General features: G+C 33.6%; 1 protein-coding gene across 1 annotated transcript; it reads left to right on the top strand.

Annotated features, from left to right (window-relative positions):
* The first annotated feature begins 5,704 nt into the window (after positions 1-5,704).
* LOC107845368 (probable serine/threonine-protein kinase At1g54610) lies at positions 5,705-13,982 on the top strand. The gene is made up of 8 exons (XM_016689650.2): positions 5,705-7,444; positions 8,951-9,235; positions 9,355-9,672; positions 9,914-10,141; positions 11,285-11,385; positions 12,027-12,108; positions 12,387-12,863; positions 13,446-13,982. Exons 1-8 carry the CDS (start codon positions 7,082-7,084, stop codon positions 13,614-13,616), a joined length of 2,025 nt encoding a protein of 674 aa, XP_016545136.1. The 5' UTR covers positions 5,705-7,081; the 3' UTR covers positions 13,617-13,982.
* The last annotated feature ends 865 nt before the right edge of the window (positions 13,983-14,847 follow it).

Genomic DNA, 14,847 nt, shown 5'->3' with positions numbered 1-14,847 from the left:
CAGTTTAAAATATCTATAAGAAAATCTATTATATATTTTTAAAAAATATTATAAATCACAATAATTAAAATAAATTTAAAAATAAAATTATTGGACCCGTACCTTGCACCGGCTAATAGTAACTAGTATATATATATATATATATAGTAGCACAAGATGCACATGGTCCACCAAATCCAATTGCTTCACTACTTTGAAGCATGAGCATTACTTTAAATATTCTTTCTAAAAAATATAATCAAACACAACTTTAATTTTAACTCATTTTTTATTTATTTGTTAGTTATCTAGATAAATACTTAATAGAGTTTTGCCTTATTTCCCGTGGGATCGACTCCAACCTTGTTGGATTCTATATCTGAAGTATACGACCAAAATCCACTCAATATTCCAAAGCTAAAAATATTCACTTCACGCCCTTCGATTATTATTTATGAATGACTTGAGAAAGGCAAGGAAAAAATTGATTCTAACTTCATAGCATCGTTGTTGTTGTTGCTTGCGTATTCATCGGAATTGTGCACAAATTGAATCAATTCGAACAAATTTGCATAATTCGATTTGAATTATACAATTTGAATCGATTTACGAATTTAATTTTAGAATCATTTTTTATTTTATGAATTGAATTTGGTTTGGATGTTTACAATTCGAGTGGAGTCGAAAATAGAAATTTATGCATATATTGACAACTACAAAAAAATATTTTTAAGTTACGCTGCTTTTTGGTACTTGTAATACTGATGCCTGCTTATTCTTTTAAGTTCCATTAATCGTTGGTGAGAAGGTTGTTTGCTGTAAAGGAGATGGTTGCGGCCTATTGTTAGGCCTTTTTTTTAATTTGTTTTTGTTGCTACTATCATTATATTGTTAAATAATAGTATTTTTGAGTTTTTAATCATTGTGATTGGATTTTAATTTCAATTTAAACTTGCAATACAATGTTACTTGAGGCTTAATTTTTTATTTTTATTTTTTTTGCTGTTTATTATTATATTTGCTCTAAAATTGAAATGAAAATAGTTGGTTGTCAAAATTTAAAATTCGAACAAATCGAATCGAAATAATAAAAAATGAATCGGCTCCCAAGGGTGTAGCCTAGTGGTTTATTGAAGTTGGGTTGAGCACCATGAGGTTTCAGGTTCAGTTTCCAACAGAAACAAACATTAGGTGATTTCTTCCCATCTGTTTTAGCCTTGGTAGACAGAATTGTCTGGTGCCTGTTGCTGGTGGGAGGTGACAAGTATCTCGTGAAATTAGTCAAGGTGCACGCAAGATGGTTCGGACACCACGATATTAAAAGAATAATGAATTGAATCGGACCTAAAATAAATTAAGTTAGGATAAAAAATTTAAGTTTTTAACAAATCAAAATTTGATTTTTCTATTTGATAATGGCTAAACTCGATCCAAATCGATTCGTGCACAGACCTAGCGTTCACTTCGTCCATGGTGCTAAGGGACTTTTAATTTATTCCAACATTGAAAACCCGAAAACAAAAATATATTTAACTTTGATATCATGTTAAATTTGGACGTTATATCTAATTCAACCTAAAAAAAAATTGACTCAGAAAACGAAAATAGACCAAAATCATAAAAGAAACAATAGTTCATTTTCTCAACCAACATGGGAATAACCAAATTTACTAGTAATAAAATTCCATCTATTTATTTAAATAAAATTTCCCATATACTCAAACTGTTATCTAGAACATGCCAAAATACTAAAATAGTCTTCTCTTTCATATCAAATTTGAAATTTATTCCGTCAATTTTATGTAAGAAAATATTTTTAAAATATTTTTTTGCATTTTTTGTCAACATAGGACAACACTAGCTGAAAAAGTAATTGAAAATTTTATGACAAAATGTACTAGCTTTAAATTAATTGTTGGGCAGGTGACAAATTCATTTAATTTTAGTCAACATATTTGGTATTTTAAATTTCATCTGCTATTCATATTTAAGTTTATCGAATTTAATTTTTTATATTGCAGAATTTATTTTTAAACGAACTTTCAACGGAACTATTTTTATTCTTAAAAGTTTGGATATGTGTTGATTTCTTAATGTGTTTTTTAAAAATAGATAGAAAGTAAAATAAAATATACCTAGTTTTTGTCTTTTTCTTTGATATTTCTATCATCAATTAACTACTACACTTCTTTTCCCAATGAATATTATACCTAATATACGTACCTAATCCTAGAACATTCTTCTTCCAAAGACTTCTCAGATTTTATGCATGTTAATTTGAAAAAAAAAATATTTTAGGATTGACCCCTGAATTTATAAAAAAAGAAAATGATAGAATATTTTTTTTCAGAAAAAAAAAAAAGAGAAACGGTGCGATACAAAAGTTGATTTATTTGACTAGTGCTTATCAATTATCAAATGAAATAAAAGTAGGATCATATAATTACTTTCTCCTTCTATATTTTTTGTTTTTAAAGAAATTTGTCCAATTTTTTGTATGTAGATTAAAATTTTGATTAATTTAATTAACAACGATTAAGACTCATATAAGGAGAAAGTGTTCTTTAAGAAAGAAAGTTGAATAGTTTGTCAATATTTGATCGGTTGAAAATTTAAGAAAAGTATTTCAACTCGTATTAACAGATTAGGTCAAATTAAATTCAAGAATTTTTTTGGGGGAACTTGAAATTTTCAAAAATAATGTTGACAAATTTTTCTACTATTTAAGAAAAAATATTTTTTCATAGAAAAAAATTTTGACCAAACATCTTCATTCTAAAAAACAAAACTATTTTTATTTTTTTATTTTTAAAAGAAACAATATTTTAGCCTTTCAAAGGCTTGGCCAAATAGGTTACAATAAATACACCACAAATCTTCCTCAATCTATATATCAAAGTTTAATTTTAATCTTAAAAAAAATTAAAAATATTAATATCTTTATCCCAGGCTAATGCATCAAGATCATTGGGGATAACATCCGGAATCTCATATTCTGAAAGTGGTTTAGAGTACCAATAATAATCTGTCTGATCTATATCTTCCGAATCTTTTTCTCTATCCTCTCTCTTGTTGTCGATCCAACTAGTCGATGAATTAAACTTTCGATCCTTCTTCACGATCTTTTTTACGATTGTTTTTGCCCTTGGTTTTCTCGAAATTGATGCAAAAGACAACCCTAAAAATCCAGTAACATCTTCATCTTTTTCTGTCATCTTCTTTTGTTGTTTTTTTCGAGATTTCTGACACTTCATCATGAATAAATTAGTCAAAGTATTAAAACGTCGATTAGTATGATTATTAAGCAAGTGATCTTGAACCCTTCTTATAAATATGATAATAATCTTAATATTAAATGGAGAAAGATTTTCTCATTAATTTAGAAGTCAAAAATCATTTTGACTTGGGAAAAGAAAAAAGCAGGTTTTTTTTTTAAAAAAAAATATGACAATCCTAATAAAATTTGAAAAGATAAGTTTAGATTAGTAGAAAAGTAAATAAATGCAGACTTAATATTAGTCAGCCCCTTAAACTTTTCACGATATTTTATTAGATATTTGAACCGAATAATATTTCAATTGATTATTTTAACTCCTAATAAAGTGTTTTAATTAGTCAAATTCAGTTTAAATTTCTAAAAAAACTTTTGACATATTTTCATGAAATAATATCTTAGCTAATCACTTAACTTAAAATTTTTCATTTAAGTCACTTAACTTTGTTTTGTAACCGGAAAGTTACTCAATTTATGGTAATTCACTAGGAAAGTCACTCAACTTTGTTTTATAATGCAAAAGTCACTCAATATTTCACCTAGAAAGTCATCCAATCAATTTAAATAGTTTTTTCATTAAATTTTATTGAAATAAAAATTTATTTTAAGCTAATTTTTTAAGAAATAATAAAATACTCATTTTGATCTTTTTATTGGTGTGTTCCACCTAATTTTTCAATCCACTAAAATTATATAAATGTCCAGATATGCATACTCAAAACAACGATCCAACACATTAGTGATATTGTTTACTTTAGGCCTAAACCTCTACGGCTTTGAAACGTGTCGCCAAGATGTACGGCCTGCTTGCTTATATTCCCAATATTTCCTTTGTGTTTTATTGTTGTAAGACTCTTATCCTAAATTAGGAATTAGGATGTCAGATATACCCCCTCTTATGGATTCAATGTCTTCATTGAGTTTTGTCCCACCACATAAAATTTGCTTAAATATAGTACTGAGATTTTCCACCTTTTTGGAATTTGGCTAAACCCAGTTAAACTTTGACGCAACATCGCTAAGTTTGTCACGGAAGTAGTTCTAATACTATCTGTAACGATCCAACTCACAGGTGATATTTTCCACCTTGGGCCTAGGCACAATTTTTTCGTGTCTCGAGCCGGGGATCTATCTGAAACAACCTTTCTACTTCTTTAGAGGTAGAGGTATGGACTGCGTACATCTTATCCTCCCCAAACCTCACTATGTGGGAATACACTGGGTTTGTTGTTGTTGTTGGCCTAGGCACAACTTTAAGACGTGTCATTAGAGTTTAAGACCTTCTTACTTATAAACCCAACATCTCTCTTGTGTTTTGTTGGTCTCAGATTCTTACCCTAAGCTACGGTTTCACATTAATTCTCTCTCCTGGATTATTGTCCGCACTGTTTGGAACTACTCAACACGCTAATACTATTGTCTGCTCTGAACGTAGGCCCTCACATATTTAAAATGCGTCATTAGTGTGTAGGTCCTGCTTACTTATATATCCAACATCATTGTTGTATTTTATCGATGTGCGGCTTATATCCTAAGTCAGAACATCATATATACCCCTTTGAATGGAATTTGCCTATACTTATCACTAAAGTTTGCCTCACCTTTTTCAAATTTGTCTAAACTGAGTTGAGTTTCGACCCACCATCGACAAGATTGATACATGAGTGCTCTGATATTATTTGTAATGTCGCAACCTGCTATTAATATTGTTCGCTATGTGTCTAGACCCACACTTTTTAAAAATGTGTAGCTAGGATGAAAGACCTATGACTTATATATCCAACATATCTTCTATATTTTGTCAATATGCAACTCTTATTCTAAATTGGGGCGTCACACAACTATATTGAAATAATTATTACCTATTACATTATTATAAGTTGAGTTCTAATTTGAACGAGATTTGAGTAGTGAAATCATATCCACCATTGATGAATAGTGTTTTTTTTTTTTGAATTTAACACGTAGGCACCACATTAAAATAATTTCCGTTAATAATAAATTATTAAACATTACTCTAATATCATAATAATAAAAGAATAAATCTTAGACTTAATTTAATTCTAAAAATCAGCTCACGTGGAAAGAATTATTCAAGGTCATTTAAAGAAGATCAACAGTCTTTTAACCTGTCAACGTGAGACTAACAACAACAATAACAATAATATATTCAGTGCTAAGTTGCGTGTACTCTCTAAAAATATTAATCACATTCGTACCGGATCCTTCAAAATATATTATTTTTGGAGAATTTCAACATTGTGAAAAGTTTTGAGAAACTTAGATTTAGTGTAAGAGAGAATAAAGAGTATACAGATGATATTTCCTATCATTACTTGACTCAAATAAAATAGAAAAATTATTTTTGATAGCTCGGACGCAGGACAACGTGAGATTCCAAGAGCACTAAATTTTACTTGTACAATCTGTGTGTTAAGACTCAATCATTCAAGTGGAGTTCAGTTCTGTAACAACGTGTGTAAAAACAAAAAAAGGGTCATATACCACATCCCAAACTGTCAAACCCAACGACCCTTTATGACTCTTTTACTTCAAGAGAGAGAGAGGCTTCAGCATATCATGGCTGACTGATTGTTCTTTTTTTTTTTTTTCTTCCCTGTTTGTTTGGGTGTCTGTTTTTAGTTCATCAGTTACCTATAACCGTGTTGAACAGTCAAAAAAAGTATCTAAGCAACTTCCTTTTTTGTCAAACATCAGAAGTTTTTTATCTTTTTGTTTGTGGGGTTTCAAAGCTTCAAGGGGAAGTTGTTTGAAAAAATTGTAAAGATCAAGACTTTGAAGTTTTTTTGGGGGGGTTTATAAGGGGTATTCTTGGAATCTTGATTGAACTGTGGGAAAAAGTTGGGGTCTTTTTCTTTGGGGTTTATCATTATTGAGGTATGGAAAAAGGGTATTATGGAATCTTGATTTCACTGGTAGTTGAATTGTGTGAAAAAGTTGGAGTCTTTTTCTTTGGGTTTTATATGATTCAAATTTTGGGTATTTCATATAGTTCAATTTAAAGCTCTAGTAATAGAGAATTTTGAATTATTGAGGCCTGGAAAAGGGTATTCTTGGAATCTTGATTTCATTTGCAGTTGAATTGTGTGTAAAAGTTGAACTTTTTGGGGGTTATAGCTTGTTTCTGTATGAGGTTCATATGATTCAAGTTTCATGTAGTTCAATTTAAAGCTCTAGTACTAGAGAGTTTTGAATTATTGAGGTCTGGAAAAGGGTATTCTTGGAATCTTGATTTCACTTACAGATAAATAGTGTGAAAAAGTTGAGTTTTTTTGGGGTTATAGCTAGTTCCTTTATGCAGTTTATATGATTCCAGTTTTGGGTATTTTGGATTCTTGAATTTACTTGCAATTGATTTGTGTCGAAAAGTTGAGCTTTTTTGGGGTTCTTTTTCAATGAAGTTTATATGATTTCAGTTTTGGATATTCTGGAATCTTGATTTTCACTTGCCATTGAATCATGAATAAGTTGAGCTTTTTGGGGTTATAGCTAGTTCCTCTATGCAGTTTATATGATTCCAGTTTTGGGTATTCTGGAATTTGAATTCACTTGCAGTTGAATTGTGTGAAAAAGCTGAGCTTTTTGGGGTTATTAGCTTGTTTCTCGATGCAGTTTATATGATTCGAGTTCTTGGTATTTCATAGTGTTCTTTTTAAAGCTCTAATACGTGAGAGCTTTGGATCAGAATTCTGAGTGGTTGTTGTTCCATTTAATTCTTGAAAAGATGATTTTTTGGCTAAGCCTGGTATTGTGAGGCAGTAGCTTGCAACTGCAGAGGAGGGCTTGATTGGCTGTCATTTGTTGATCATGGGTTGTGTTTGTGGCAAACCTTCTCGAGCGGTCAAGGATCGGCGGGATGGCCAAAAGAAGAGAGAGTTGGATAAAGGGGCATCAGCTGTGGGTTCAAAGAGAGAAAAGAGTTTCAGGGTGAAAGAGAAATCGGAGAATGGTGATATAAGGGTTGGTTCGTTTGATAGGAAGCCTAATGGATCTAAAAAGGTTGGGGACGATCACTATGAGAAAGTTAACGGAAAGCTTGAAGTTGTCCCGAAAGCAATGGAAGGGGAGTTGATTGCTGCAGGATGGCCTTCTTCGCTTGCTGCAGTAGCCGGTGAAGCTATTAATGGTTGGATTCCACGCAAGGCTGAGACTTTTGAGAAATTAGACAAGGTATAATTTGGATGGCTTGTTCTACGGCAATACATTTTATCGATCACATTGAACAACTAACTGCATTTACTGCTCCTTCTAGTAGTGTTTAAGCTCATGAAAGAAGTTATTAGTTTTCTCATGAGTAACATTGCTTAATTCCATCGAATTATTTTTCCTTGAACAGTTCCATTTTGTGTATATAAGCTCTATCCAAGTAATACTATTGTTAAATGGCCTCTTACAGTAGAATTCTAATGAATACGAACTCACCTTGAAACTTTCACGATTACCGACGCCGTTTTTCAAAATACGGATAACTTTATTCGATGAAAATAATGTTCAGTTTTACCTAAGCTGCTGCTGACCACTTTTATCATACAATCAGGAAAGAGTTGTTACCGCCCCGTAGGTTCTATGCATCGTTAGACTTAACCTTCTAGGCTTTGTTGCTACTTCTGGTACGCTATGCACTGAGTTGAAAATCAATCGTCTGATTGCATGCAGATTCAGAAAATAGGGAGATAGGCAGTTCCGATGAGTGACAACGATGAAAAGCATGTGCGCTCTTTGGTGTTTTAAGTTATGAAAATTTAACTTTCTACTTTCTGGCCGAGTCCTACTCCTTCGCTGTTATTTTTTTTTTTTTCCCATAAAGACGTTTAAGTTTGTTTCGTTTGTGCTAGGTGCTGATCTAAGCAGACTTTTGGCCAAGTCAGCATTTAATCCCAAATGGATGTTTGGTTACCCCAAATAGTTAGATGATCATTGTCCTTAATGGCAACTTACACTTTGTTATAAAAATTTAATATATGCATAGAGTCCGAGAGTTTAAAATGACTAGAGATGAGAATGAATACAACAACAACAACAACAAACCCAGTGTGTTCCCACAAAGTGGGGTCTGGGGAGGGTAAGATGTACGCAGTCCATACCGCTACCTCCGAAGAAGTATAGAGGCTGTTTCCGAAGAGATGAGAATGAATCACTCTCAATTATTTGAACATTATTCTTTAAAAGAGATTATATGGGATAAACTCCTAGGCAATTGTCTAATAGTCATACTGATGCACTTAATTCCTAATGAATAGGTTAAATAGTCTACAATCAAATTGACTCTAGAAATCATCAGTCCTTCTTCCGCTTCTTCATTTTTCTGAAATTAGAACCTTGAACTTTCGTCCCCTTTGTTCCATACACCTATTAAGGGAGAATGGTCCTGTGCCTGTTATCGAATTAACCAAGGAAGGCTAGGTGCAGATTGGAACGTACTAGTTCTGTAGTTCATAGGTTCATATTTACTATAATTATAGTGAAAGTTGATGGATAACCATCCAGCTAATTATAGAACAGCCACGATCATGATGAGATTTTGATTCAGCCGATTCAACATTCATTCCACCCATTGCATTTCAATGCTTGTGGCATTTAATCTTTTATCCTTTGTGGTCTAGTTTCCTTCTCAACGTGTGCTAGTGTTGTCAATTAATAGTTTAGTGGTTGTGTAATAGCATTTTGTTCTTGCAGATTGGCCAAGGGACTTATAGTAGTGTATACAAGGCTCGTGACCTGGTTAATGATAAACTCGTTGCGCTTAAAAGAGTGAGGTTTGAAAAAATGGATCCTGAAAGTATCAAATTTATGGCAAGGGAGATTGTTATTCTGCGAAGGCTTGATCATCCAAATATCATCAAATTGGAAGGCTTGGTCGTATCTAGAACATCTTGTAGTTTGTACCTCGTCTTTGAGTACATGGAACATGATCTCACTGGACTGGCAGCTCTTCCCGACATTAAATTTACAGAGCCGCAGGTGCTTTTCCAGGCATTGTTCGTTGGATGTTAGTCTTTTCTTAATATAATAATTGCTTCTTTCGCACACCATAATTCAACTCTAATAACTAAGTTTGAATCTTATTTTGTTTCTTATAGGTCAAATGTTATATGCGGCAGCTTTTAAGTGGACTTGATCATTGCCATAGTCGGGGTGTTCTGCATCGGGACATCAAGGGTTCTAATCTTCTCATTGACAATCATGGCATTTTAAAGATTGCAGATTTTGGGTTGGCAAACTTTTTCGATAACCAGCAAAGTGTTCCATTAACAAGCCGTGTTGTGACTCTTTGGTATCGACCACCGGAGCTCTTACTTGGAGCAAGCCATTATGGAACTGCAGTAGACTTGTGGAGTACTGGCTGCATACTCGGAGAATTATATGTTGCCAAGCCCATTATGCCTGGTAGGACTGAGGTATATACTTCTTACAGTCTTCGTTACTGGAGCATGTTTTATACCAAATCATACGATAGACAAGCATTGAGAAAATTAAAAATGACAGACTCTCTACAGCCAATCAACCTATCCATCAATTGTGGTTCCATCCTAAATGTCAAGTTATGCAGATTAATATATCTTTTTTTTCTCTCCTTAGTTATGATATAATTTGTTATCGGCAATTTAACAAGCACGAGTTAAATTTTCTTCCTTGTAGGTGGAGCAACTACATAAGATTTTTAAGCTTTGTGGTTCGCCAACTGAGGATTATTGGAAGAAAACAAAACTATCTTATTCAGCAGTATTTAAACCTATACAGCCTTATAAACGGCGTATTGGGGAAAGATTTAAGGAACTTCCTCCATCCGCCGTGGGGTTACTGGAGACATTACTTTCTATAGATCCTGCACTAAGAGGAACGGCAGTTGGGGCTCTTGAGAGTGAGGTACTTTTCTAACTCCTCCAACTCCATCCCTACATTTTTTTTGGATAACTGTAGTGTCTGGGCCATCTTGCATGCTCCTTGGCTAATTCCATGGGATGCGTGCTACCTCCCACCAATACTTACAGTATCTAATTTAATATGGTATGACAATATATTCAAACATTAGTCGTAATATCCACTCTAGTCAATGTAGGTCATTCTTCTCGGGACAAAGGGAGTTGCAAGTGGCCATTGATTTTCCGGAGAAAAATGTTGGTTGGAACTAACAAAGATTTCAAAAGAAGTGTATTGAGACCTAAAAGAACATTCCTTTTTTTGATAAAGCAAAGTAAAATTTAATTGATACGGTGGGGAGAAATTCCGTGCGCAAGAACTATTCCAAAAAGTAGATAACATATCATATATATGAATCTCTACAAGAAACAACTCGTGAAAAGTCTCGTTCCGCATCTTCAAATGTTTTTCCAAAGTAACCAGGGAAAGGGGAATCTTAGTTCCAGAAACAATATGAGACATTTTCACACCTCAGGAGGATGAGATTGACTAACACTGTTGTTGCCGTTGTTTCTTTTTTGACAAAAGAAGACAATTTTTTTTTTTTTGAGTTAAAAAAGATGCTGTTGAAATTTGCATCTTGTGTACCCTTGATTTCCTTTGCATACGTTCTTTTAAGATATGATGCATCTATGTTGTTCGGACTCTCCATAAATGTTGCTGCACCTGGATCCTCCAAAAAGTAGTACACTACTTTTGGAGGATGCGATACGCACCCGTCAACGTTATTGAAGAGTCCGAGCAACATAGTGATGCATAGCTGTCCATTCAGAAAGAGAATGGACAGCTATGGGTATGTTGTTGTAGTCTGAGTGAGTAATGACATCTGTATTTGAAGAACCCAAGCACTCATTAGAAAACAACTTTACATTGAAAGACCTTCATTACTTTCATATTTACGTAAGACAATTCTTTTAATAAATTTTATGAGTTTTCATGAGAACACTGATGTATTTGGTCAAAGTACTCATATAGTTTCCAAGTAGCTGGATTTATAATGTTCCTTCAATGTGTTTCTGTCATTTATCGCGTTATAAAGTAGCAACAACTGTTTTCCTCTTTAACACTAAGGTATGTCCGGTGTTACAGTTCTTCACCACAAAGCCATTTGCTTGTGATCCTTCGAGTTTGCCAACATACCCGCCAAGCAAGGAAATTGATGCAAAACTGCGGGAAGAGGAAGCTAGAAGGTAGATGCTCTTAACAAGTCCATCTTTTGTATGGCAACGTAAAACTGAATGTTTCTCATTCTATTAATAAAAAAATGCTTTGATTTTATACTGAAACTTAAACCTCATGTTAGAATATGGTCAAGTGGATCATACAAATTAAACAGAAGTGTCGTTCGCGCATATTACATAGAGGTGTTTCCGAGCTGATTTGCATTGAACGACACTATTTTGTTTCAGCTGTCCATTCATATTAGTAGTTGTAGTACTGCTCCTGTAGTTTCTTATCCTTCGATTTATGTTACTATCTGATAATTCCTTGTACCAGGATTATCGTATTGTTTTGGTTGTAGTTTTGTTATTATCTGCTGTTTCTTGTACTTTACTTCTTCTCGCGACTGCTTTGGACTGTTTTTCCTGGAGCCTAGGGTCTATTGGAAACAACCTCTCTACCTTTGAGGTAGGGGTAAGGTCTGCGTACACTCTTGCCCTTTCCAGACCCCGTTTTGTGGCACTACACTAGGTATGTTATTGTTGTCGACTCTATTTTGTTTCTACAGTTCCTTCATGCCTTGATTATCAAACATTTGTTGACATAATGTTGTATATTTGTGAATGGAAATATCTATGGATATATCATAATAATCGTCTGAAATAAGCAGGCGAGGGAATGCAGATGGATCAAAAGAACGCCAAGCAGCTCCAGCACATGATGCTAATGCCAAGTTAGCTAGCTCAATGCAGGTACCTTTATGTGTGTTAATCTTTTAGTCTTCAAATTAATTCAAGTTTTCCTTTTTGTAATGCCAAAAGCCAATAAACTACAGGAAGATCTATCACCGTAATTCTTCAAATTTTTGTTTTGGACGTTGTAATGCATCGAAAATAGAACTGTTAGTTGATAATTAGTAGTTTTGTTTCAGAAAGAGCTCAATCTACACCCCTACATTATATCTGCAAGTAGGTTTTCTTCTTAATGTTTTCAATTTATTTGGTCTCTTATGATTTGCGGATTTTAACAGAGGCGGCAGAGCAATTCCAATCCTAAGAGCCAAAGTGATCGGTTCAATCCCCCGAAGGAAGCTGCTGCTCGTTTTCCAAATGATCCACCTAAAGCACTACAAGCAGTGAAAGAAACTGCGAAAGATCACATGGAGAATCTTTCAGATAGATTTTCAGACAAAGATCATCTCGACGATCTTTCAGAGACATTTTCTCATTCAGTCCCTCTGGCTCTAGGGGTATTTGGGAAGAAATATGATGATATTTCTGCTGGTCCCAATAGAGCCGACTTGTCAGACTTAGTAGCATCCAGGTCCGTTGTGTCTGGAGGCGATCGAGATAGATGTGTTAAGCTAGAATCAGGCCATCAAGTAGAAAGGACAGCACGGTTACTAGACGAACATTCAAGGAAGCAGGAACAGAAGTATTTCATGCAGAACTTTGCTGGTTCTCGTCAATTTGAAAGTGGAAGGACTTGTACTACGGAGACAAATCTGGTAAGTTCTCATAAACACGTATATCTAAGAGTGTGAGTGCTCAGAGATAACTAACGTAACTGTATAGTAGCTACTGAAACTTCAATTCGTGAAGTATAATCAAACTTTTTAGCTCAATGATGTTGGGTAAACGCCAACATCCTGCCTATGGCAAGACCCAATTGCTCATGATCGAACACGGTCCTCGCTTGATATGTGCTTGCTTATAAATACCCTTGCACTATGAGATACACCTTTTGGCACGATGGAATGCCCTAGATCCCAACAAGTGGTATCATAGCTTAGCTCTTTGGTATAACATATCCTACCTATGGCACGATGGAATTGATTCTTTGTATCAATTCCATCTCATTCAATACTAAGCTGCGGCAGAGTCAGAATTTTTCTTAAAGGGGTTCAAAATATGAGAAAGTAAACACACGAAGAAACCAGAAGAGGGGGGGGGGGGGGGGGGTTCCAACGTCTACTATATATACATCAAAAATACCTGACTCCGTCCTTGCTACATTCCCGTGGTTGTTAGTGAGAACAGGTACCTCATACTAATCGATTTCTTATCAAGCTCTTTGTTTCTTTTTGCAGCATGACCTTGGTGACAAGGGAAACACAATCCATTATTCTGGTTCACTACTTGTTGCATCAAATAAAGTGGATCAAATGCTTAAAGACCGCGACCGTCGCATCCAGGAAGCTGCACGACGCGCAAGACTTGAGAAGACACGAGCAGGTCAAGGTCAGGCTCCAGGAATGTAAAGAGCATACAACTTTATGTGTATGTTCGGTAATGTTTTTCTCATGTTCGGTTGGTTAAAAATATTGGCACGAGTTTTTCTCATGTTCGGTTGGTTAAAAATATTAGCACGAGCAGGTCAAACTCAGGCTCAAGGAATGTGAAAAACATTCAACTTTATGTCTATGTTTGGCAATGTTTTTCTCATGTTCGGTTGGTTAAAAGTTATTTTCTTGGAAAACATTTTTCTTCGTACCGAACACACCCTATATATATATATGTATCTCTTCTAGTTTAGGAACAAGGTAGATAAGCATATATATTTTTCTTGTAAAGCTCTATGTATAGATCTCTTGAGGAATGTTATAATATTATTCTTTTTGTATAAATTTTACACTGTATATTTTTTTTCTTTGTGGTCCAGGTCCTTCCGGGACCTTTCCATAGCGAAAGCTTTAGTGCATTGAGTTGTTAACTATTTTAGTTCGTTCACTTACTTTTTTTTTCTACTTCGTTAATAGTGCGATCCACCTATCACATATTGTTTGAAATTTGTGTATATTGTCTCGAGGATGATTTCAAGAGAGGTAGAGGTAGATTGAAGAGGAAATGGGGGAGGTGATATTTAAAATGACATTTTTGTTTAATTTGTTGAATGTAGTCGTAATAAAGATTTTTTTTTCTAAAAATTACACAAATACACAAATACACAACTTATGTTTTCAATATTAGAAAAAATTTCAATTCCCTAAATATATTATAAAAATTTCAACATATACACAGAATGCTATGTATATGTCGGCTGTGTTATGTATATTAATAGAGAGAGTAAAGTAATTAAAAAATGAAAGAGAGTAATTAATTCTAATAGGGTCGGTATTTATGTTATTTATACGTTTTTTTTTTTTTTATAAGATTCTTAAATAAATTATTGAAAAACAAAGAAAGAAACCTAAAGTTGGTAAGAATTATTTCAATCCATTTTAACTTGCATTGTATGAACTAGACAACATTGTATGAACCTGTCATGAAAATCATATTCTAGCCCTAATTACTATTACGTTTATTTTTACTTGTCATATTTTGTGTTTCAAAAGTAAATTTGACTAAACTTTAAAACTAAATCGAAGTAAATTAATTTAATATTTTAAATTTTAAATTTAAATGTTCGAAAATTATGCAAAAAATGTTATAAATTATAATTCTTTTCAAATTAATATAATTAAAAATATATATCTTAAGATATTAATCAAA

This window comes from Capsicum annuum, chromosome 10, assembly GCF_002878395.1.
Source record: "Capsicum annuum cultivar UCD-10X-F1 chromosome 10, UCD10Xv1.1, whole genome shotgun sequence".
In the NCBI taxonomy this organism is placed as follows: Eukaryota; Viridiplantae; Streptophyta; class Magnoliopsida; order Solanales; family Solanaceae; genus Capsicum; species Capsicum annuum.
Note: the sequence above shows the minus strand (reverse complement) of the source record. Positions and strands in the feature narration are given on the sequence as shown.